General features: G+C 50.6%; 1 protein-coding gene across 1 annotated transcript in view; it reads right to left on the bottom strand.

The window, feature by feature from the left end:
* Window positions 1–26081, bottom strand: part of LOC141153067 (rho GTPase-activating protein 6-like) — a 203251-nt gene that overhangs the window by 24714 nt on the left and 152456 nt on the right. The window contains exons 8-9 of the mRNA XM_073637742.1: window positions 8583–8731; window positions 501–665 (exon numbers count right to left, since the gene is read on the bottom strand). Of these exons, the coding sequence (XP_073493843.1) occupies window positions 501–665; window positions 8583–8731 (314 nt within the window). The remainder of the gene's footprint in view (window positions 1–500; window positions 666–8582; window positions 8732–26081) is intronic.

Below are 26081 nucleotides of genomic sequence, written 5' to 3'. Positions count from 1 at the left end.
GTGTGAATCAGTGAGCTCAGCAGCTCTGAGCGCGGCATTACAGTGAGTACAACACTTTTTTGTTTTTATTTATAAAAAAAAAAAAATCAAGCGAGGGATGAATTATGTTTGAAAGGGAACAACCCATTTAAGACCTGGGCTACACTGTGACTTTTTGTAGCACAACCTCTTTAAGCTCTGGCTGCTACTATAGTCATGTCCTTGATTAAAGCACCACTCCAGTGGTTTTTTTTTTTATTTCACCGCAAAAGTTGTATCACAAATGTAAATTCACTGTCCATAGAGAATTTACCTCCCATACTTACCAGCCGCCGTCTTCTGCTCTTCCCATCGTGGGTCCAGATCCGCTATCTTGTGAACACAACTTCCGACTGACCGACAGGCAACATGCATTAGTGATACCACTCCAGCGGTAAAATAAAAAAATGGTGGAGTGGAGCATAAAGCCATTAAAACAACCTGAACACAATGTGTTGCTTCTAGTACTGAGAGACACCCACCGTGTATAATTCTTGATAATACCGTATCAGCGTCTCTGTCACTTTGATCTGAGCCGCGCTGTCCTGGAAGCTTTGCCTTTCAGACTCCAAACCTTTTTCGTTCTGGAGTAAGTTTGGGCCAAATATAGTTGCAAGGTTAGCAACAGACATTTTATTTCCGGGGATCTGTGAAAATCAATACACAATGCACTAAAATGAGACATATATACACAGAATAACAATATAGGTGTGATTACTCACTACTGATGGACTAGTCGCGAGGCAGAGTGGTCAAAACGTCCAAGGACAAAAGCCAGAAAGGAACGTCAAATACGAAGGGATAAGATAAATAGATAGTCACAGGAGAAGTCCGGGGTCTCATAACTAAAGACAGAATACGTCAAAAGCAAAAGGGGTTATACAAATGGGTAGTCGAAAGGCAAATCCAAGGTCCAGCAACAAAACATCAGAATGTTAAAATACAGAGCACGGAATTTAATGAAATAAGTTATTGTTCTGTGAGGATTCATTTATTATCAGATTTTTCTGATTTTGAAATAATTTCACATCCCCGACTTCATGATAACATGCAGGCAGCCACTAGAGCGAGCTCAGGAGCTAACTGTACTAAGCTCCCTCTAGTGGTGGCCAAGATTATATCTTACCCACAGTATGTGCATGCAAGAAATTTGGAGTTCTGGATCGGAAAAATGGAATCTGATGGATAAAATAATATTACTAAATATTCCTTGCATTAGGGGGTTGTTCACTTTTGGGGACTTTTTTATTTTACTCAAATGCATGTAATTGGGGCTAAAGTTATTTTTGCAATTGCGCTTCATTAAAAATTTTGCATTGTTTTCCTTCTACAGCCGCTGTGTCCCTCTGTCTATAGGTAGCTGCATAATGCGTTAACCGAGACTCCATCTGTAAGCTGACTATGACGGTCTAACGGGAGTTTGTAACTCTCATCTGTCTTTTTCTGAGCTCTTCTCAGCTCATTTTTTACGACAGACCACGTGAAAGTTGAGTGTGCAGGAAACAAAGAGCCTGTAAAAGCAACTGATGCACAATTTTTATTATTTTAGTGGTGAAAAAAAATAAGCTTGTAAAAACATGTTTTTGTGTGTAACATCCCTGGCGGCGTGCTGGCATGGCTTACCACCACCCACCATGCAAGTCCGCCATCTTACCTATCAGTCCATGCTGCACACTTTGCTCCAGTACCTGCTGTGTGCATGTCTCTTGTCTGATTGCTTACGGCGGCGGCACTGTTACTGCCTGATTCTTAAACTTACAGTGTGCGCAGTCCTAATGCCTCCCCAGCCTATTGCTGTGAGTCACTGGATACTTAAACCCCCTCCACCCAGTAGGAGGGGCCTGAGCAACACTTTCCTTCAGTGTGTTCTGTGCAACTGAGTTGCCAGGTCCTGTCCTGTATCTTGTCTGTTTCCGCCACCCTGGGGGCTGTGTACCCAGGCCTGTTACCTGTATCTGTGACTTCTAGTCTGTTCCGCCACCCTGGGGGCTGTATACCCAGGCCCGTTACCTGTATCTGTGACTTCTAGTCTGTTTCCGCCACCCTGGGGGCTGAGTTCCCAGGCTCGTTCCTGTATCTTGTTCTTGGTTTAGTTCCTGTCTGAACAGTGTCCTAGCCCGTTACTTGTTTGTCTCTATGTTCGTATCTTCCCTTTTCCTGCAGTGTCTGAACCTGCACCTAACTCCAACTCGTTGTCTCTATACTTCTGTTTGTGAGTTTAGTGTCCACTCGCTACTTCATTGTAAGTACCTTGTGTGTATCTGCTCTGCTTGTCTACCGCACCTGCGGTTTTGCTCTGCTCTGCTTGTCTACCGCACCTGCGGGTTTTGCTCTGCTCTGCTTGTCTACCGCACCTGCGGGTTTTGCTCTGCTCTGCTTGTCTACCGCACCTGCGGGTTTTGATCTGCTCTGCTCGTCTACCGCACCTGCGGATTTTGCTCTGCTCTGCTCGTCTACTGCACCTGCAGGTTTTGCTCTGCTCTGCTCGTCTATGGCACTTGCGGGTTTTGCTCTGCTCTGCTTGTCTACCGCACCTCCGGGTTTTGCTCTGCTCTGCTTGTCTGCCGCACCTGCGGCTCTGTTCCTGTATCCCAGTCTGTACTGGTCCCTATCCTGCCTGCGTTCCTACCTGCCAGTACCCATCTGTCTGCATACCAGCCGTGCCTGCCAGTACCCACCTGTCTGCATACCAGCCTTGCCTGCCAGTACCCACCTGTCAGTATGCCAGCGTAACCTGCCTGTTCCTGCATTCCCCGGTGTGGGTCAACAGCTGTGACCGGGGTCTGACCTGGAGTAGCACCTGGTCCCTCTGCTCGGTTCCTCCCTGGTTCACAGAGTCGACTGAGCAGCCGTGCGACCTTGGTCAGACCGAGTTGATACTTAGTCACGCCCCTCCAGGCACTCCTCGGTTCATGGTCCAGTGGGATCGCTAACCACGCTCACGCCAGTCAGTCCGGGCGTGTGCGTAACATTGTGGCTGTGCCGCCATTTTCCGAGACCCAGAACATTTTTATTTTTCAGCTGATGGAAATGTGTGATAGCTTATTTTTTGCACAACGAGACAATGTTTTTATTGATACCATTTTGGGATAGATATGATATTTTGATCGCTTGTTACAGCATTTTTTGTTTATGGTGTTTACTGATTGGGTCAATTTTTATATTTCGATAGATCAGACTTTTCTGAATTCGGTGATACCAAATGTGTATTTTTTTTATTTTTTTAATATCTTTATTTTTAATCGGGGAAAAAGGGGGTGATTTGAACTTATGGGTTTTTTTTCATATTTTTTAACACTTTTTTTCCTGTTTTTGCTTGTGCTATATAGTGCGATGCCACAGTATTGCTGCATATAGTAAATATCAGGGTCTCCTTTGAAGCTCGGCCACAGGCAGAGTTTCAGAAGAGCTCCATAATGACAGGACAGAGGTCTTCAATTGACCATTCGGCTTTCGTAGCAATCCATCGTAGACCCGCAATCACATCATGAGAGCGCCACATGGGAACAAGGAATGATGCACCCCCTGCCTGCGTGTGTTAAATGCCGCTGTCGAGGATTGACAGCGGCATATAACAGGTTAATAATCATGAGCTCCACGTGATTGTTAGAGGCAGGTCCTGGCTGTAACACACAGCCATCACCTGCCGGGTACAGGGTGAGACCCCCCCGCCAAGAGCCCGCTCCATGCACTTTCCCCATACATGTATGGCTGATGCCGTGAAAGGATTAAAGAATTTATTAGATCAAAATGTCATAAATCTTATGGTCCAAGTAGATTTGTAAATGACATCCATGTGTGGTTTGCTGTCACAGGAGGGTTGCTGTGTTTCCCAGGACAGTCTCAAGAACAAGAAACATATAGGACACTCGTCATCACACAATGAGCGAGATTGGGCCGTAGAAGGATATCACCCGGGAGCAGAACTGGTACCTGCTCCTTAATGTGAGGAGGAACACTGCCAGAGTCCTGCAAAAAGACCCCCAGGCTACCTAAACTGTCAGAAACAGACCCCATGAGGGTGGCATGGCCGTACACAGGTCTTCAGACCTGAACCCGTATGAGAACCTTTTGTATCAGTGTATCTGATGACCCCGAGTTGTGCCACAGACTGTCCAGGAGCTCCCTGAGGCCCTGAATCAGGTCTGCGACCACCAGGACACCCTCCACCGTCTCATCAGGAGCGAGCCCTGACATTGTCCCAGCCTGACATGGGGGCCATACACACAATTCGTGATCAAATTCATTCCCAATTGGATCCACCTGTGATTTAAATTTTTTTACTTTGATTTTAGGGGCGATTTGGAATCTATCCCTCAATTAATTGATCATTTGGGTTTTGATTGATTGTCAATAAGTAATTTTGTTCTCAAAGAATTTCACAGTTTAAATCCCTAAAGATTCTCAACTTTTATCTTTCATTCATCGACATCCAGTGTGTGATTTAAGTATTCACAATGTTTTGAGCAGTGTATATATAAAATATATATATTAATAATGCCCTCTTTGTGCCTCAGTGTAACGGGTCTGGGAGGCGGAACCTCTGAGCAACTATACAAGGGGGCGGTCCTTGTAAGGAAGCGGGTGGCTCCCAGGGAAGACGGGCAGGTAGTCACGGCAAGTGACAAGGACAGTCTCTGGGTAGAAGGGCAGGTAGTCACGGCAAGTGACAGGGACAGTCTCTGGGTAGAAGGGCAGGTAGTCACAGCAAGTGACAGGGACAGTCTCTGGGTAGAAGGGCAGGTAGTCACAGCAAGTGACAGGGACAGTCTCTGGGTAGACTAGCAGACAGGTAGCAGGTGGACGCTCCCAGGTGAGCGGGCAAGAGTCTCTGGACGGGCAGGTGGTCACAGCAAGTGACGGCAGAGCCTCCAGGTAGGCTAACAGGTAGGTAGCAGGTGAGCGCTCCCAGGTGAGCGGGCAAGAGTCTCTGGACTGGCAGGTGGTAACGGCAAGTGACGGCGGAGCCTCCAGGTCGGCTAGCAGGCAGGTAGCAGGTGAGCGCTCCCAGGTGAGCGGGCAAGAGTCTCTGGACTGGCAGGTGGTCACGGCAAGTGACGGCGGAGCCTCCAGGTAGGCTAGCAGGCAGGTAGCAGATGAGCGCTCCCAGGTGAGCGGGCAGGCTGGTCCATAGACAGACTGACAGGTGTCGGAAGGCAGACCGTCGGACCGCAGGCTTGCAAGCAGGTAAGCGGATATCAGGCAGGTACCAAGCAGGAATCTGGCAGGTGACTGGCAGGTAACAGGCAGGAATCTGGCAGGTGACTGGCAGGTAACAGGCAGGAATCTGGCACGTGACTGGCAGGTAACAGGCAGAAATCTGGCAGGTGACTGGTAACGGGACCTGAGGGCTGAAGCAGAGTAGTGAACAGTGCAACAACATTGCTCGGGCACCTCCATTTTGGAGGAGGTGCCTTATATATGGTGAGGTCCTCCGGCCATTGGCCGGGGACTCCTTAGGACGGCGCGCGCGGCCCCTTTAAGAGAGGGGGAGCGCGCGCGCCCTAAGCACAGTGGCCGGGAAGCAGCGCGCGCTGCCAGCAGAGCGGGAGGAGGACGCCGGGCACGGAGCGGAGAGGTGAGGGGACGCTACACTCAGTTTATTAAAGGAACAGTCCCAGCATCGATAGTTATACTCTATCCATAGGATAGGGAGTACCTTACTGATCTCTGAGGGTCTGACCACTGGGACCCCCAACAATTCCAAGAATGGGGTTTGCAGAGCTCAGTCTTGAATAGAGCAAAGTGTGAATGCTCAACCTCCGCTTTATTCACTGCCTGTGGGACTGATGGAAATATCCAAGCGCTCTACTTAGTTTTCTACTGGATTCAATTTTTTTGTTTAAAGGGGTTGCTCGCTGACTGACTACAGCCTTTACTATGTCCTCAGAGAGGATATCCACATTTATGAAATATGGATGAGGAGCTGTAGCTGATCAGCCGCTAATTGGCTACAGCAGTCACTAGACACAACAATGTCACGTCACCCACTAGTAGCAGCAGCGCCAATGTGGCACCCCTGAGGTTTCAGTTGCCACAGAGGTACTGCATCTCACCCAGAAGTGTAATACCCCTCTCTCAGGTAAGGAGGGAGTACTAGCCGGGACCCACACACCCACATCCAACACACTCAACTTCAGTAGGGAAGGGCGAGATTGCTCCTAAGGGAGAGCACAGTCCCTGGTCCCTAGCTGGAGGGTGGAACCATGTAGTGGGTGTGGGTGGAGGAAGCAGCAAGGGAAAAACAGACAGGAGGAGTATAAGAAGAAAGGGAACCATCTAGAAACAGCCAGTCCTGCTCAGGAGAGCAGTGTAGGAGGGCCCAGGCTCCTGGCTCCAGTGCTTGGAGCAGAAGTTGAGTGGAGAGACAGAGTAGAGCGGGCCTAGTCTGAGAGGCCCAGGAGAGAGAGTGAGAGAGGACGGGAGCAGAGGGAAGGCTCCAGAGACAGAGGGGATCCCAGGGGCACGGTGAGTGCAGGAAGCCACCCGTGCGCCCGAATCTACACGGACGTGGAGGGATCAGGCCGCAGAGGGGACCGGCCCCTAAACTAGTGGAGAACAACCAGGCTCAGCTAGATAACTGGAGGCTGCTGTACTTGCAAGGTGCTGCAGCCAACCACCACAATTACATCGCCGAAAACGTGACCGCGTAGGGCCAGGGGATTGCAAGTCGCCCGACAAGACCCTAGGCTACTGGCTTGGGACACTGATTGTGAGGCGCAGGGCAGGAGGGAGAGAGCCAGCGCAGGGAAGACGACCGAGAAAGGAACATAGAACGGGGTCCCGTTTAAGTACTCCTGGGAGACTTGAGAGTTGCTGAATCCCTTCCCTGGTGAACACAGGACGACGTGGGAGGTTACATACTGGCCTTGGTAACCTGGAGTCTTGAACAACTGTGAGTAAACCTTGAAGACTGTACCCCACTGTGTCCTGGAATTATTGCTGCGCCATCACCTGCCCTGCATTACACCTCACCAACAACATTTACCTCATACAATTTATCATATACTGCCCTGGAGCTTAGCTCTGCCTGTGGAGAGCTGATCCAACTCTGCTGCGTCACCATCAGCTCCAGAGGAACCGCAGCGGCGGCCTCATATAGCCGCATACCACAGGTGGCGTCACAAACATTATCTATATAAAAAACTTTATTCCCCTTTTACTTTCCCTTTGATTGACCGCCCTGGGTCACGGACTGGGTCACTGCCACCGTGACATCCCCCAGCACCGACCAGCCCGGCTACCGAGTACCCCATGGCTCAGGGGGCTCGTCACCAACATAGCTAGAATGGCGCTTCTAGGGAAGGTGAATACACATTGGTTCTTTTCTATGGGGCTGTAAGGAGATAGACAAGTGAGAATATGACCACAGTTAATACCTAACAGAGTGGCTGCAAAGGAACACCACCATCTACTGGTCAAAGACGATAGAGAAAGTGAAAGTAGAAAAAATTGCATTAACAAGAACTCAAGGGTGAAGTGTATGTTCCCTCGGGGAAGACACTAGAAGAGACACCAGGTCAGGTGACAGCTGTGGTGCAGTTAGTAATTATAAAAGGCTCAGGAGGGCAGTGAAGGGGAGGAGTATGCATCTAAACCTCTAGTCGGACGCATGTGTGGCACAGAGAGCTCGCTTATAGCCGCCATTATGAGAGACCAGATCCGAGTAAATAAACTAAGAGACCAGAACCAGGTAAAGACCCGAGAGAGACACTAGACCTGAATAAAGATTGGAAAGAGACCAGACCCAAGTGAAGCCCCAAGAGAGACTAGAGCTGGGAGAGCTGAGCTGAGTGAGCAAACCAGGGTCAAGAGAGAGATGACTAGGCCACAGCGGAGGGACGTTTGTGTGAGCCGTCACTTCCAGTATAGACGTACAGTACAAAGTGGGGACCGGGGACGTGCTTCAGGGAACCAAGGCGGCCAGTGTAACAAGTGTGCAGAGTAACCCACCAGTCCGGGACTTGCGGCCTGGCAGGTAGTATCATCAATCCCCCCTGTTAGGGCCTGTGTGACATCTTGTGTTGTCTAGAGAGTGACGGCGGTGATGGGCCCAGTAGTGACAGTGACGCCCTTTACATTGGGGTATTAGGACTGAGACATCACTGAGGATATCAGTTATTTAATGGTGATAATAGAACAATAGAGTGTAAGTAACATTGTGTCACTATGCTGCTCATCTGAATTACTGGAGTCTCCTTGTTCCATTTTCACCGTCTGCGCTGCACCCTGATATTGTAATGAAGGCCCCCTATGATTGTGTTAATTGAATAAATAGTTGTTGGTTTAGTACCACTGTCTCCGTCGCGTACCTGGTAGCAGGGCTCTGACTTGATGGATCTGCGCTTGTCCAGCAGTGTCAGTGCTACATGATGCTACTACTATAATCCGACCAATGCATCACATTGCAAGCGTTACTGTAGCCAGTGTGCTGCTGTGCTTCAGCTGTCAATCATTTGTAAAAGCAATTAGTACCGCTACAAACGTCGGGGTCTTTCGATGGCCTTACATGAAAGGATAGCCATTGTGTTGTTTAATGCATGTCCAGCTTACAATGCTCTCACCTGCTCTCCTGAATGCTCATCTGTGTCTTTTTCATAAAGAGAAACCTTGTTTAGAAGCTGTAGGATCCGCAGCAGCGTGTCGGCATTACAGGGGGGCAGGGCGCAGATCAGGAGCTGCTGGACGCATAATCGCTGCTCAAGACTCATGTCTGGAAAAGCAAATGAAATGTAAGTATTGCGTCGTCTCCAGACTCATTTTCCTCTATAAACTTACACTACGTGCTGATTATAAAAGAACATTCCAAAATATGCCATGTTAAAGGGGCTTTCCACTACAAGACAGCCCCCTAATAACAGACCTAGAGGGGTGAAAAAAATGAAATTGATGCTCAGCTCCAGTGGATAGGTAATAACTGTGGGCCTCACCGATAGTCAGAATGGGGGATGTGTGTCCCATGTTCTCCCCTGGTGGTGACACCGTGGCGCAGAGGAGCACCTTTCTGTTCAATGCAAAGACTATGGCATTGAAGACACCGAGATGCCAAGAGCTGAACTCAACTACCTTCACCAATGCCAAAGACCTGAATGCAGTGGGCGCACCAGTCCTGTGGCCAGGGGTGAATGAGAGACAGAAGTCCCCCCAGTTTGGTAATTGTGGATGGTCTCAGCCATTTGACTGACACCAATATAAGGCTATGTTCACATGTCCAGTAATCATCCGTTACAACTAGTGTTGAGCGAACATGCTCGACACTGCTCGGTACTCGCCCGAGCATCACGCTACTCGGGATGTTCGGCGAGCACCGAGCATTTCCGGGTTGCTCGGGCGGGAGCTCGGGTCTCCGCCCTGCATGTTTGGCGCTCTTTACAGAGCCAATGAACATGCAGGGATTGCCAGCCAGTCACTGTAATGCGGCAGCCATGTTGTTTGTGGGAATTACAGTGATTGGCTGGCCGCGCAGCGTCACCTCGAGTATTTAAAACCGGGCGCCGCCATCTTGGACACAGTCGCTCCGGATCAGACAGTGTAGGGACAGCGCTGCTGATTTAGGGAGAGATATATCCTGCAAAATAGTTAGTGTAGGGTCTGTAAAGGCTGCCAGATCAAACAAACAGTCCTTCTCAGGACTAATATCCATCCCAGGTATATCAGGCAGGCAGGCAGGCAGGCTGTATAGGAGACGCAGTGGTTATACCAGCAAACACTGCATTACAGTCCTGTGTGCTGCTCCTGTTGCTGAAATTGCTGGACTTAGCTCCAGGTCCCGGGGGCCAGGAAAAATCCTTTTTTTTTATCTAAATCCTCTTTTTTTTTCCTCCTTCACAATGTACAAATACCCATCTTATTAACCTTTTGGTGTCCCCCCCCCCCCCAAAAAAAAAAACTGTGCCTCTGATTTTTCAGACACAAATATATCTGTTGAAAATAGTCTGGTGTAGGCCAGAGAACTAGAAGTGTGGTTTTGCAGTTCTATGGGCCATTTGTATCTAAAAAAAACAGTTTGAGTGTGTCGCTCACTGTTCAGCCGCAAATATATATATATTTTAAAAAGCCTGGTATACACCAGTAAATTATTACTGTGGTTTTGATGTTCCACGGTAAAACATCTCTATTATCCTGTTTTTGGCATTTTTTGCTGTATAAAAATAATAATAGTGTCTCCCTGATTTTTCAGACACAAATATATCTGTTGAAAATAGTCTGGTGTAGGCCAGAGAGACAGAAGTGTGCTTTTGCTGTTCCACGGTAAAAAATCTCTATTATCCTGCTTTTTGCATTTTTTGCTGTGAAAAAAAAAAATAGTGTCTCCCTGATTTTTCAGACACAAATATATCTGTTGAAAATAGTCTGGTGTAGGCCCGAGAAATACAAGTGTGGTTTTGCATTTCCACGGTACAAACCTCGGTATTATCCACTTTTGGGCCATTTGTATCTAAAAAAAACAGTTTCAGTGTGTCGCTCACTGTTCAGCCGCAAATATCTCTATTTAAAAAAGTGTGGTATACCCCAGTAAACAATAACTGTGGTTTTCCTCTTCCACGGTTCTAATCTACTCTTTATTACCCTTTTTCCATTGATAGTGCAAGTGTAAGCTATTTTACTTCATTTACAATGGGCAAGGCGCATGGCAAGGGACGTGGAAGTGGACGTTCTGGTGATGGCTCGTGCAGAGGACGGGGCCGTGGCCAAGGTGAAAATGTGCCACAACCAACAGCCACGTCTTCTCGCTCCCACTTCTTGACCGAAATACTAGGGAAGCACAGAACAACACCAGTATTGAGAACTGATCAGTGTGAACAGGTTATTAATTGGATAGCAGACAATACTTCCAGTTACCTGGGCACCACCACCTCCGGTCTGTCTTCCACACGGTCAACTCTTAGTAGCCGTGAGTCTCGACCGCATACTCCTCCTCACCCTGATGCTCCTTCCTCCCACCATGCCGAGTGTCGTCAGACAGCAACTGATCCCACACTTGGACACTCTGAAGAGCTGTTCACTGGTCCATTTCCATATTTGGGCCCCTCGCCTGATACGCTTGAAGTGGTGGAAGAGGAGATCCCATGTTGCGATGCCCAAATATTTGAACAGCCACGGCCACAGGAAGTCGACGTTGGCAATCTGTCACAAGAGGTGGACGATGACGAGACACAATTGCCAGGAAGTGAGGAGGAGGATCGTGGTGCGCAAGTGGAAGAGGAGGAGGTGGTGGATGATCTAGTAACTGACCCAACGTGGAAGGAGGACATGCAGAGTGAGGCCAGCAGCACACAGGGGGAGGGAGGCAGAGTACCCCAACAGGCAGGAAGAAGCAGTGTGGTGGCCGCAGACAGAAGGCAGGCGACCGTTCCCCGTAACACCAACACGAGGGACGTTGCCAGTACAAGCGGTAGGTCTTCCAGAGTCTGGAATTTTTTTAAAGACTCTGCTGATAACCCCAAAAAGGCCATATGTTCCACCTGCCATGCCAGCATCAGCAGGGGTGACAAAACTACCAGCCTGACCACCACCAGCATGATCAGGCACATGGCAGCAAAGCACCCGACTTTGTGGGGCGAAACCCAGGGTCCACGACCAGTGTCAGCGGGTGTCACCACTGCTACTTCCACTGTTGTGCGTGCAATAGAACCCCCTGTTGTGTGTGCAGGGCAATCCCCTGTCCATACTGCATGTAAAGATGCCCCCTCCTCTCAGTCTTCACTTGTTATGGCAGTTTCTCAAGAAACAGCATCAACGTCTACGTCCCACCGCAGCGTTCAATTGTCCATATCCCAGACCTTTGAACGAAAGCGGAAATTTGCAGCTAACACCCCACAGGCCACAGTCCTAAATTCGCACATTTCACGACTGCTTGCATTGGAAATGCTGCCTTTTAGGCTGGTGGAGACGGAATCCTTCCACAATCTTATGGCGGTGGCCGTCCCTCGGTACTCGGTCCCCAGCCGACACTATTTTGCCCGGTGTGCCATCCCCGCACTACACAAGCACATGTCCCAAAGCATCTGCCGTACCCTCAACAACGCAGTTACTGGGAGAGTCCACCTGACAACGGACACGTGGACAAGTGCTTGTGGCCAGGGACGGTACATCTCTCTGACGGCACACTGGGTAAACATAGTGGAAGCCGGGACCCAGTCGGACCTTGGGACGGAACACATCCTCCCCACACCGAGGATTGCGGGCCCTATGTCAGTCAGAGTTGCCCCCACAGTGTACAGCTCCTGCGCATCCTCCTCCTCCTCATGTTCAGCCTCCATCTCAGATATCACCACATCAGTTACAAGCTGGAAGCATTGCAGTACTGCCTCCGCCAAGCGGCAACAGGCTGTGCTGAAACTCATAAGCTTAGGTGATAAACCTCACACTGCTTGTGAGTTGTGGACAGCTGTGAAAGAGCAGGCAGATCTGTGGCGGAGACCGCTGAACCTACATCCCGGCATGGTCGTGTGTGACAATGGCCGTAACCTGGTGGCGGCTCTGAGGCGAGGTGAGATCACACACGTACCATGCCTGGCTCATGTGCTTAACCTCGTGGTTCAGCGGTTTCTTAAATCGTACCCCGAGTTGCCAGATCTGCTTGTGAAAGTACGCCGCCTGTCAGCTCATTTTCGCAAGTCGGCTACAGCTTCCGCCGCCCTTGCTGTGTTGCAGCAGCGTTTGCAGCTTCTGGCACACCGACTGGTGTGTGATGTCCCTACACGTTGGAACTCTACCCTCCACATGTTGCAAAGGATTTGTGAGCAGAAGAGAGCAGTTGTGGAGTACCAGCTACAACAAGGCCGTCGATATTCAGGTCAGACTCCACACATAAGACCTCAGGAGTGGACCTGGATGTCTGACATATGTACCATCCTGACAAACTTTGAGGAGGCCACCAAGATGGTGAGTGGCGATGACGCCATCATTAGTGTCAGCATCCCACTTGTCTGTCTTTTGCAACGCTCTCTGCAGAGAATTAAAGAGGAGGCATTGCAGCCAGAGTATGATGAGATGGATCAAGAAGCCGTAGCGGGCGATTACACACAGCCCAGCCTCATCTCATCCCAACGTGCATTGGAGGACAATGAGGGAGAGGAGGAGGAGGAGGAGGAAGAAGAACAGGAGCTGCTATCATGCGTTGTAGACGGTAGTACCTGTACAAGTGTCATACCGTCGGTTCAGCGTGGGTGGCCTGAGGACAGGGGGGAGGAGGAAGAGGAGGAGGAGGAGAGCATAGTCAGTCGTCATCTTGGTGAGGACACGGAAATCTTGCCCGTTACCGGTCTGGCACGCATGGCTGACTTTATGTTACGCTGCCTTAACCGTGACCCTCGCGTTGTCAAAATGTTGAGTGGCAGTCATTACTGGTTGGTGACACTTGTAGACCCCCGCTACAAGGAGAACTTTCACTCTCTTATTCCTGAGGTGGAGAGGTCTACAAAAATGGGGCAATACCAGAAGGCCCTTGCTGCAGAACTCTTAAAAAAAATTCCCATCTGAACACGCTAGCGGCAGAGGTCACAGTTCGTTGCCCAACCAAGGCGTACAGGCGAGAGAGATGCAACTCCAATCCAGCAGAGGCAGGGGAACACTGTCAACGTTCTGGGACAGTTTTCTGACACCCGCCCATCTTAAAGGCCCTGAGGCGCGGGGTACTCTCACAGGGAGTGGAAAGTTTCAAAAGATGGTGAGGGAGCACCTTGCCGATCGTACCAGCGTCCTCCGTGATTCCTCTGTGCCTTTTAATTATTGTGTATCCAAGCTGGACACTTGGAATGAACTCGCTCTGTACGCCTTGGAGGTCCTGGCCTGCACTGCCGCTAGCGTGTTATCGGAGCGTGTTTTTAGTGCCGCTGGGGGAATTATAACTGATAAGCGCACTCGCTTGTCAACTGACAATGCTGACAAGCTGACCCTTATCAAAATGAACAAGGGCTGGATTGGGCCAGACTTCTCATCACCACCAAATGACAGCAGAGTAACATAAAGTCAAATCCACTGTGTTATTTCGGGAGGTGTATTCACATGCACCGCTTCACACCTGTAGCACCCTGAGGATTCGGCTGCTACAGGGGTATTGCACCTCAACCCAGAGGTGTGATATTCCACTCCCGGGTAAGGATGGAGTGTGAAACTGAGCCCAGAGAGCTGCATGCACTACACACATCCCATTTCCGAGGAACAGACCAACGGTACTCCCACTTAGAAATGTGCAGGTACGACCGAGTCTGTTCCTGGCTGGAGTGGGAGGGGGGTGGTACATCCCAGTAGTGTAGGGGCAGATAGGGGGAGCAGCCTGGGTAAAGATCGGAGCTCATTGGGTGCTGGTCACCTGAGCTCACACATAGAGGGAGTATTTAAGGTGGGCACCATCTAAGATCAGGGTCAGTCAGTCAGCCTTTTGCAGAGAAGCCAGAGGAAGAGAGCAGAAGAGCAGCTCCAAGCCCCAGAGAGAGAGTGGAGAAAGAGAGACCCAGAGGGGGTGAAAGAAAAGGACTCTGAGAACCCAAAGTCCATCACCGGGTGAAGAGTTGGCAACTGGGTACCGGATCCCAAACTGGTGGGGGCTAAAGCACACCCTAGCCAGAGACCGGAGGCCGTGGGCAGGATCTGCCACGGCCACCTACCACATCCACCCTGAAGGCAAACCACGTGAAGGGTCAGGGAACCCAAGGCCAAGGGTCTCCCAACAGAAGGCCCGAGGGAGCTGGACCTAGGTGGATCCCTGGTGGGGACGGCCAGAAGACAGGACAGGAAGGAGGGCTCAGGGTCACACTCCGGACTTGATTGGGGGTTGGCTGAATCCAGGACCTGGTGGACGCAGCACGGCTCGGGTGGTCACTTGAAGCTGGAGTGACCGGAACATCAGCAGTAAGTAAATACCCTAAACTGCACAACCCGACTCTGTCTTTAATTACCATCTATGCTGCACCACCACAACCCCCATCCTCTGCACCTGACCCCCTGAGGCTATACCCCACCCGTTGGGGGTTATACTATCAAAAGCTGCACCAACACCATCAGCCTCAGCGGACCCTGCTGCAGCGGCGGCCGTAGTGACCGCAATACAACGGGTGGCGTAGTCGACATAAAGAACTTTATAACATCTGTAGGACTGCCACATACTCTGAGCTTGACACCCTGGGCACGGACCGGGTCACAGCCACTCGGAGACTACAACCCCCATCTGATCCGGCTCCGGGTATTCCCCTAAAGAATATGGCCCAGGGGGTGCGTCAACTTTGGCGTAGTCGGCAGGATTACGTGCCCACAACAACCGGGTACTGCGTGCCTGAAGAAAAGAACGAGTTTACCTCAAAAAGAAGTCTCCTGCCGGTTCCGGAGGGTCCCCGCCATCGGACTCCATCACAGGTCGATTCCCGCCGGTTGTCCGCCATTAACAGCTTTTTCCCGCCATCTGCAGAGTTTCCCGCCACTGGGAGACGATTCCCGCCATTTCCAAAGGTTTCCCGCCTTGGAAGAGCGGACGCCATTATGGGCGTGCCAGAGGGTGGCAAGAGGCCGCCTCCCATCGTGGGCCAGGACCGAAAATGGCGCCAAAAGTGGAAACCGCCCCCACCAACAGAGACTGTGATGCTAGAGGTGTCTGTCAGCGTGAAAGAACTGCCCCTGGAGCTGACAATCACCAAGTGGCCCCGGGACCGCCCTCGAAGTGGGAGGACTGAGAAGAAGAGAGCAAAGATGGGTGTCGCCTGGAGCAGTCTGGAGAGAGCGCACCCGGAGACAAGAAGCCTAGAGCTGAGTCCAGGAGAAGCTTACCCGGAGATGGGAGAAGAGCAGAGCAGCACCGGCCCGCTGGCCAGGAGCCTGCCGGGAACAGCAGAAGGAGAGCAGAGCAGCACCGACCCGTTGGTCAGGAGCCTGCTAGAAGCAACGACCCCACTAGGCTTAGTGGAGGTCTTGGCACAGCTCCCCCGAGATCGGGAGTGTGCACAGACTGCGCTGGAGGGCCTCGCACGGAGGATGGCCCGGGTGCAGCGAGAGACGTTAGCGGAGTGGAGCCGAGAGATGGCCCAGCAGACAAGAACCCGTCAGCGGAGCACGCCACCCGAGACGAGGAGACAGACCGCCTCTGAGGATGGCGCAGGAGGACTGAAGGCCGGAGACGGCGCCGAGAAGGGAGCCGAACGAAAGGAGGCAGGTAAAGGGGACGTCTCTACCCCAAACCGGGAAACCGAGTACCTGCCCCAGCTCCCCGTCGCAGAGCCCGAAGTACCCCCTGCCGTGCCCGTAACCGCAACGTCACCGCCACAGACTAGGCCTCAACCGGAAGCCGCAGCCGCGACCCCTGTGACGTCACACGCCTCGACCCCGAGCGTGACCAAGCAGGAAGTACCACCAGCCTGGTCGCAAGGCCTAGTACCCCCGGGCGCCGCAATACCAACAGCGCCCCCTACCTCCGCGGAGCCACCGGCCTGGTCGCAGGGCCAAGTAGCCCAGGGCGCCGCCGTCCTTACGGTGCCCTTCACTTTCCAGGTGCCCCAGGCCTGGCCGCAAGGCCTGGGCAACCCGGGCGCCGCCACCACCACCGCGCCCATAAAACCTAAAGTGCCGCATCTGGGAGAAGATCTGTTCGCCCAACACACATGGCCGGACGGGCAGCCCTTTGTCTGGCCCAGGGAGTACTACGAACAAGAGCTCCAAAAGAGGGCAAGGCCCATGTGTGAACCCCTGATCCCGGCTCCAAAGCCCGTAAAAAGGATCTCGCCCCCGCTAGCAGAAGCGCAGTTTGAGTGGGACCCCACCGGAGAAGACCTCATGGGGTTCACTCAGGAGACCCGGGCAGCCGCAGCGGAGCGTGCAGAGTGCTGCCGCCAGCAGCTCGAGGTCTTTGAGAGGGAGCGGAGAGAGAGGCGGGTCCGGGAACAACAAGCCCAGATAAGGAGCGCGGAGCAGAAGAGCCGGGCCAGGAGAGACCCCCGTGCAGCGCATAGTCCCCGCACCACCGGGACTGTGATCAAGTTTAACATGCAGCATGGGTGGGGCTTCATCCGAGACCACCGCACCCCAGGCGACGTCTTCGTGACCAGGAGAGACGTTGAGTCCCACCTACCGGAGGGACACAGAGGTCGTGACCTTTACATCGGGGACGAGGTCACCTTTACCCGGCACAAGTGTGCCAAAGGACCCTACGCCCTCCATGTGCATCGCCTGACGGAGGAGGAACTGCGGTGTGAGGAGGAGCAAGAGGACCCGGACGGGTCTGAAGCTAAAGTGAATCACAAAGAAAGAGCAGGAGGACGTCGTCGTTGAGTACAGCGGAGTAGAAGCTGTATATAGTTGCCCGTCGGGGCACAGTGAACCGTTGCTGCTATTATAGTCCCCGTTGGGACCAGAGAATTGAACTGTTACCCGTATTTCCCTTAATCCCACTGACCGAGGACTGAGAGCGGTCATTCCTCCCTAATACCTGGCCGAGGACTGAGAGCGGCCATATCCCCTTGTATATAGTTGCGCTTCCTAAAGCGCCCCCTACCGGTTTTATAGGAAAACCATTTTTCTAGAGAAACTGTTGCACTTTTCCCGGGCACACGTTGCACAGTGTCTGGAGGAGGAGCTAGAAGCGAGGAAAAGTCTACAAGAATGTTTTATATGAAAAGTTTTATTGATATATATATATATAATGTTTTATATGATGTTTTATATGTTTATGAAAAAAAAAAAAAATGTATGTTTTGGTGTTTCATATCTTACAGCCCGAGGACGTGCTGTGATTTACCAGGGGGGAATGTAGCACCCTGAGGATTCGGCTGCTACAGGGGTATTGCACCTCAACCCAGAGGTGTGATATTCCACTCCCGGGTAAGGATGGAGTGTGAAACTGAGCCCAGAGAGCTGCATGCACTACACACATCCCATTTCCGAGGAACAGACCAACGGTACTCCCACTTAGAAATGTGCAGGTACGACCGAGTCTGTTCCTGGCTGGAGTGGGAGGGGGGTGGTACATCCCAGTAGTGTAGGGGCAGATAGGGGGAGCAGCCTGGGTAAAGATAGGAGCTCATTGGGTGCTGGTCACCTGAGCTCACACATAGAGGGAGTATTTAAGGTGGGCACCATCTAAGATCAGGGTCAGTCAGTCAGCCTTTTGCAGAGAAGCCAGAGGAAGAGAGCAGAAGAGCAGCTCCAAGCCCCAGAGAGAGAGTGGAGAAAGAGAGACCCAGAGGGGGTGAAAGAAAAGGACTCTGAGAACCCAAAGTCCATCACCGGGTGAAGAGTTGGCAACTGGGTACCGGATCCCAAACTGGTGGGGGCTAAAGCACACCCTAGCCAGAGACCGGAGGCCGTGGGCAGGATCTGCCACGGCCACCTACCACATCCACCCTGAAGGCAAACCACGTGAAGGGTCAGGGAACCCAGAAGACAGGACAGGAAGGAGGGCTCAGGGTCACACTCCGGACTTGCTTGGGGGTTGGCTGAATCCAGGACCTGGTGGACGCAGCACGGCTCGGGTGGTCACTTGAAGCTGGAGTGACCGGAACATCAGCAGTAAGTAAATACCCTAAACTGCACAACCCGACTCTGTCTTTAATTACCATCTATGCTGCACCACCACAACCCCCATCCTCTGCACCTGACCCCCTGAGGCTATACCCCACCCGTTGGGGGTTATACTATCAAAAGCTGCACCAACACCATCAGCCTCAGCGGACCCTGCTGCAGCGGCGGCCGAAGTGACCGCAATACAACGGGTGGCGTAGTCGACATAAAGAACTTTATAACATCTGTAGGACTGCCACATACTCTGAGCTTGACACCCTGGGCACGGACCGGGTCACAGCCACTCGGAGACTACAACCCCCATCTGATCCGGCTCCGGGTATTACCCTAAAGAATATGGCCCAGGGGGTGCGTCACACCCACACATGGGTATACGCTTCCTCGTTTCGGCTGTTTAATCTTCTTCTCCTTATCCTCAGCCTCCACCACCACTATACCACCAGGGTGCCAGCATTGCAAGTTCCTCCGTCCTAATTTTTGGCAGCTTTTGCTGGGAAAGCATAAGCAAATACCATGGGACACCCACTCCCCAATAATGGGACTTATGTTTGTAATATGCTGTACTGCATGGCTCTTGTAAGGGGCATTGCAAGTTGCTCCGTCCTAATTTTTGGCAGCTTTTGCTGGGAAAGCATAAGCAAATACTATGGGACACCCACTCCCCAATAATGGGACTTATGTTTGTAATATGCTGTACTGCATGTGACGCGCACCCTGGGCCGTGTGTACACGTGTGTGGGATACCCGGTGCCGGGTCTCTGGGGTCTGTAGTCTCCGTGGCGGTGACCCGGTCCCGTGGCTCAGGCTGGTCAAACCAGTGGCAGTCTTTCTTAGGTTTTGAGGTTAATTGTCCGACTGCGCCACCCGTGGATTGCGGTCAGGGAGTACCACCGCTGCGAGGCAGACCGCTGAGGCTGGTGTTGTGTGCGCAGCATAGAATGGGATAACTCCCCTCGGGAGGAGTATAGCCTCCGGGCAGTGAGTGTGGATGATGGGGGTGATGGTGCACGAGCGCAGCAGGAACGACTCAGAGTCTTTGCAGTGCAGTTCAGGGTCTTTACTGATGATTATAAGGTAGACCCTCCCGGGAGTACTGGCTAGCATAAGAGGCCTGGTCAGTCTGTGAGAAAGCAGGAGTTCCCCTGGCAGGTGGAGTTGTAGGCCTCCCCGTCTGTCTGCACTCTTCCTGGCTACCTTGCTGTAAGCGGGTAGAAGTAGCCCACGTCCCTGAGTGTACCGTGTAGCGCTCACCCGTATGGCTGGTGACTTGGGGCCTTCTGTTAGCCTCCGCTCCACGACGGCTGTGCTGGTCCCTTGCTTGTGACTGAGCCTCCGGGCTTCTATGGCCAGAGGACCTGAAATCCCCTGCCGGCTGGTTTCTGCTGCTGGATATATAAGTCCTCACAGCTTCGGACTCCTGTGTCCGGTTCCTATTGTCTTCTGCCAGGGCGAGCTCTGCTCAGCTTCCAGCCCCTGGTCTTTAGCTCCTTGCTCCTACAGAGCTCCTTGCTGTTACTTTCCCTTGCTCTCACTCTGACTCTGACTGTTCTCTGACTCACTCAACCACGCCCCAGATCCAGTTGCAAAAACGCATGAAAAATGCTACTTGTGAACATAGCCCAAGGTGTGGAGGAGTATTTTTATTTTTGGTTATTTATTTTACCTTATACACAAGTTTTTACCCTGGAAAGGAAATTCCTTAACATATTTCACAGGAAAACCGTTTCAGTTTCGTTTTTGAACGTTTTATTGTGAGCCCGCAAAAGTGGCTTAATACCTCTGACCACGTTGTTGACAGCAGTGACCTGGGGGTCAGAAATGCTTCCAGGGGCGATCCCCATGCTGCCCCCATGTCTTTTTAGCACGGTCACTATCGTTTTGGGCACTTTTTAGGCTTTCTACAGACTGCCGGGGGTGCTGCCGCAAAAATGCTCGGGTCTCTCATAGACTAACATTGGGCTCATTGCTCGGGTCGAGCACCCGAGTATCACGGTAAGCTCGGCCCGAGCTTCGAGCATCCGAGCATTTTAGTGATCGCTCAACACTCGTCATCTTGGTGAGGACACGGAAGTCTTGCCCGTTACCAGTCTGGCACCCATGGCTGACTTTATGTTACGCTGCCTTAACCGTGACCCTCGCATTGTCAAAATGTTGGGTGACAGTCATTACTGGTTAATGACACTTTTAGACCCCCTCTACAAGGAGAACTTTCACTCTCTTATTCCTGAGTTGGAGAGGTCTACAAAAATGGGGCAGTACCAGAAGGCCCTTGCTGCAGAACTATTAAAAAAATTCCAATCTGAAAACAGTAGCGGCAGAGGTCACAGTTCACTGCCCAACTAAGGCATACAGGCGAGAGAGACGCAACTCCAATCCAGCAGAGGCAGGGGAACACTGTCAATGTTCTAGGACAGTTTTCTGAGACCTGCCCAGCTTACAGGCCCTGAGGCGCAGGGTACTCTCACAAGGAGTGGAAATTTTCAAAAGATGGTGAGGGAGTACCAGCGTCCTCCGTGATTCCTCTGTGCCTTTTAATTATTGGGTATCCAAGCTGGACACTTGGAATGAACTCGCTCTGTACGCCTTGGAGGTCCTGGCCTGCCCTGCCGCTAGCGTGTTATCGGAGCGTGTTTTTAGTGCCGCTGGGGGAATTATAACTGATAAGCGCATTCGCCTGTCAACTGACAATGCTGACAAGCTGACCCTTATCAAAATGAACAAGGGCTGGATTGGGCCAGACTTCTCATCACCACCAAATGACAGCAGAGTAACATAAAGTCAAATCCACTGTGTTATTTCGGGAGGTGTATTCCCATGCATCGCTTCACACCCACACATGGGTATACGCTTCCTCATTTTGGCTGTTTTTTGCTCTTCTCCTTATCCTCAGCCTCCACGACCACTATACCACCAGGGTGACCGTGGTCCATGTTGCCAGCATTGCAAGTTCCTCTGTCCTAATTTTTAGCAGCTTTTGCTTGGAAGGCATAGGCAAACACTATGGGAGACCCACTCCCCAATAATGGGAATAATGTTTTTAATACGCTGTACTGCATGGCTCTTGTAAGGGGCATTAAAATCGTCTTGTTAAGCTACTGTGACCTCCACGTCTCTTCCAAGGGTCGTTAATATTGTCTTTTTATTCCACTGCGACCTCCACCACTCTTCCAAGGGGCATTAAAAGCGTCTTGTTAAGCTACTGTGACCTCCACGTCTCGTCCACAGGGCGTTGATATTGTCTTTTTATTCCACTGTAACCTCCACCACTCTTCCAAGGGGCATTGATATTGTCTTTTTATTCCACTGCGACCTCCACCACTCTTCCAAGGGACATTAAAACCGTCTTGTTAAGCTACTGTGACCTCCACGTCTCTTCCACGGGACATTGATATTGTCTTTTTATTCCACTGTAACCTCCACCACTCTTCCAAGGGGCATTAAAACTGTCTTGTTAAACCACTCTGAACTCCACGTCTCTTCCAAGGGGCATTAAAACCATCTTGTTAAGCTACTGTGACCTCCACATCTCTTCCAAGGGGCATTAAAACCGTCTTGTTAAACCACTCTGAACTCCACAGCTCTTCCAAGGGGCATTGACATGTTGTTTTTAATTACCTCTAACCTCCACGACTCTTGCAACGGGCATTGCATTTCCTACTAATTTTTGTCAGCTTTTGCTTTTCAATGCATAGGCAAACACTAAGGGAGACCCACTCCCCAATAATGGGTAGAAGGTTTTTAATATGCTGTAATCCACGTCTGTTTCAAGGGGCATTGCAGTGCCTAATAATTTTTGGAAAGCCTTCCATTCCCTGCTTAGGCCAACAGTGTACAGGAGACCCAGTTGCTATAAATGGAAAAAACGGTTTAGTTAAGGCCCTCTGACCTCCATGTCACTTCCAAGGGGCATTGGAGTGCTTCGAAATTTTTGGTAGGCATTGCATTCACTGTATGCCTTATAACTGTGTAGCTGAACCGCTCCTTTTGGTACAGAAACATATCCTACAAGACATGTGTGGTTGGCTGGCCTGATATTGATGTGAATGGTCCCTGTTCCTCCTGCTCTTTCTCCTTTGCCACCACCTCATCCATCATTCATCACCTGAAGCTTTGTTTTAACGGGAGTCATAGAACTGGGATAGTAGCAGGAAAACATCCAGCAATCCTCGAAGGAGGTAGAATATGCGCCAAAACGCTGACCACCTCAGGCCTAGCTGCTACTACATACATGCGCTTGCATTCCAAGGAACAGAAAGTTAAGGAGGTGGATGGCCTCATGATCATGAATAATTTACTCGTTGTGTAGGAGGCCGACCACTGCTGCTGTCTACCTTCTGAACTTTGTGTTGAAGCCTGATTGGCCCAGGACCCGCAATCCTCTATGTCTGGAGGACGTGTTGCATCCCAGTGTCCAACTGTGTCCCGGCTTCCACAATATTAACCCAGTGTGAAGGCGTCAGTGAGATGGACCATTCCTGGCCACATTCACTTGTCCACGTGTTTGTGGTTAGGCTGTCCTTCCCACTAAATGCACTGGGGAGGGCACAGGTAATGTTTTGGTATGCGCGCTTGTGTATAAGGCGCACCGGGACAAATAGGGGCGGCTGGGGACCGTTTATGGACACCCGGCCACCCCCACGCGGCTGGGTACTGTGTGTGGGCACCCGGGCCGCGGGGCGGCTGGGGACTGAGTATGGACACCCGGCCGCCCCCTGGCGGCTGGGGACCAAGCGTGGACACCCGGCCGCCGGGCGGCTGGGGACTGAGTATGAATACCAGGCTACAGGCGCAGCCATGACGTGGTGGCCAGATTGCACCTCCACATGCCTAAAAGGCCCAATTTCAAGTGCAAGCAAGCTAGCAGTATGGTATTGCAGCCTGGGGGTGGGTGGGTGGCAGGCTGCATACTTGCGCTTGTATTGCAAGTTATGGGGGAGGTACAATTGAACACTGCCCTGGGACAAGGACTTGCACGGGGATAGTTGCAAGTCTGCATCTTCTGATGCGGCAAGGATCACTTCTGATGGGCACACTTTTAGGCAGTGACCTGGGTGTCAGAGATGCTTCCAGGGGTCTTCCCCATGCTGTTCCCATGTCTTTTTAGCACTGTATGCATGTGTCACACAGCACATGGCCAGATAAGGTTGTAAAATGTTAAAATGACATTTCCCGGTGAATGCATTTGTCATGGCTGAAAGCAATACAAACGTGCAAAAACGCATAAAAAATGCTACTTGTGAACATAGCCCAAGGTGTGGAGGAGTATTTTTGTTTTTGGTTATTTATTTTACCTTATACACAAGTCTTTACCCTGGAAAGGATGTTCCTTAACCCCTTTCCGACCTGGTCAGTAATAGTACGCACCAGGTCGGGAAGGCCGGTTCAGCGGGGGCTCCGGCGGTGAGCCCGCACTGAAGCGAGCACATGTCAGCTGATTATTGGAATCGCAATCCACCCGCGGCTGTTAACATGTTAAATCTCTGACAGTGGCATTTAACTCGCGCTTCCGGGAGTCCTAAGCCCCGCCCATCAGTGACCCCGTCACGTGATCGCGGGTCACCAATGGGTGGGCATGACAACTCAGGGTCTGCAGCAGACGCCTGTGGTTGTTATGTCTCAATTGCTATGAGCGCCACCTAGTGGTCAGCGCTCATAGCAAGTGAGCATTTCTCCTGCATACAAGCGATCTGCTCATCGCTTGTATGCAGTAGAAGCAATCAGACAACTGCTGCTTCTAGTCTCCTCTGGAGACTATAGAAGCAAGCAGAAAGTGTAAAAAAAAAGTTTTTAAAAAAATAAAAAAAATAAAAAATATATAAAAGTTTAAATCACCCCCCTTTCGCCCCATTCAAAATAAAATCTATATATATAAAAAAAAAAACACATACACATATTTGGTATCGCCGCGTTCAGAATCGCCCGATCTATCAATATAAAAGAAGAATTAATACAATCAGTAAACGGCGTAACGAGAAAAAAATTTTAAACGCCAAAATTAAGTTTTTTTGGTCGCTACAACTTTGCAATAAAATGCAATAACGGGTGATCAAAACATCAGATCTACCCCAAAATGGTATCAATAAAAACGTCAGCCCGTCACGCAAAAAATAAGCCCTCACCTGGCCCAAGATCCCGAAAAATGGAGAAGCTAAGTGTCTCGGAAAATGGCGTCATTTTTTTTTGTTTTTTTAGCAAGCTTTGGATTTTTTTTTTCACCACTTAAATAAAAAAGAACCTATACATGTTTGGTGTCTATGAACTGGTAACGACCTGGAAAATAATGATGGCAGGTCAGCTTTAGCAATCTGTGAACGTGGTAAAAAAAGGACACAAAAAACAACTGTGGAATTGCATTTTTTTTGCAGTTTCACTGCACTTGGAATTTTTTTCCCATTTTCCAGCACACGATATGGTAAAACCAGTGATGGTGTTTAAAAGTACAACTCGTCCCACAAAAAATAAGCCCTCACATGGCCATATTGAACGAAAATTAAAAAAGTTCTGGCTCTGGGAAGAAGGGGAGCAAAAAAGGAAAACACAAAAACAGAAAGCCCCATGGTCGTTAAGGGGTTAACATATTTCACAGGAAAGCACTTTCACTTTCGTTTTTGAACGTTTTATTGTGAGCCTGTAAAAGTGGCTTAATACCTCTGACCACGTTGTTGACAGCAGTGACCTGGGGGGCAGAAATGCTTCCAGGGGCGATCCCCATGCTGTCCCCATGTCATTTGAGCACTGTCACTATCGTTTTGGGCACTTTTTAGGCTTTCTACAGACTGCCGGGGGTGCCGCCGCAAAAATGCTCGAGTCTCCCATAGACTAACATTGGGCTCGTTGCTCGGGTCGAGCACCCGAGTATCACAGTGAGCTCGACCCGAGCTTCGAGCACCCGAGTATCACAGTGAGCTCGACCCGAGCTTCGAGCACCCAAGTATCACAGTGAGCTCGGCCCGAGCTTCCAGCACCCGAGCATTTTAGTGCTCGCTCAACACTAGTTACAACGAATCCAGCAGAAAATCCGTTAACAAAAAGTTTTTCAAATACAAGTTTTTTTGTCCAGCTAAAAAAAACTATTGCAACTGAATCCGCTTTTTTAACATTGAAGTCTTTGGAAAACAGATCCGTTTATCAGGTATTGTTATATCCCGCAACCCCTGCAGCCAATCGGCGCTGGCTTCACTTTTCCAGTCTTTGAACATAAATGACATCCAAAGGGGGTGAGAGAGCAAACAGAAACGTCATCTATCAGGTACCTGGATGTAAATGTTATTATGTGATACTAATTCTCTAATTCTCATGTTTTTATTTATGTTAGGAGAATTAAAGGGGTTGTCCAAGAGTGTGATGAGTCTGCAGTCATTCTATGTGACTGCAGACCTCTGAATTCTTACAGTGCGCACTGCATGCTGTCAGGATTCAGCTCTGCTTGCAGGTTCCAGCAGTCATCACATGACCACTTCACTCATATGTGATTGTTATACTCACGGTCATGTGACAACAAGCTTCTCTTCATGCTTCTCTCAGTTTTTCACTAAACATTGAGAGAATTAGGGAGA

Source organism: Phyllobates terribilis, unplaced genomic scaffold, assembly GCF_046119375.1.
Source record: "Phyllobates terribilis strain yellow unplaced genomic scaffold, ASM4611937v1 Scaffold_7__3_contigs__length_470593459, whole genome shotgun sequence".
NCBI classification, from domain to species: Eukaryota; Metazoa; Chordata; class Amphibia; order Anura; family Dendrobatidae; genus Phyllobates; species Phyllobates terribilis.
This window is presented reverse-complemented; position numbering and strand designations above follow the sequence as displayed.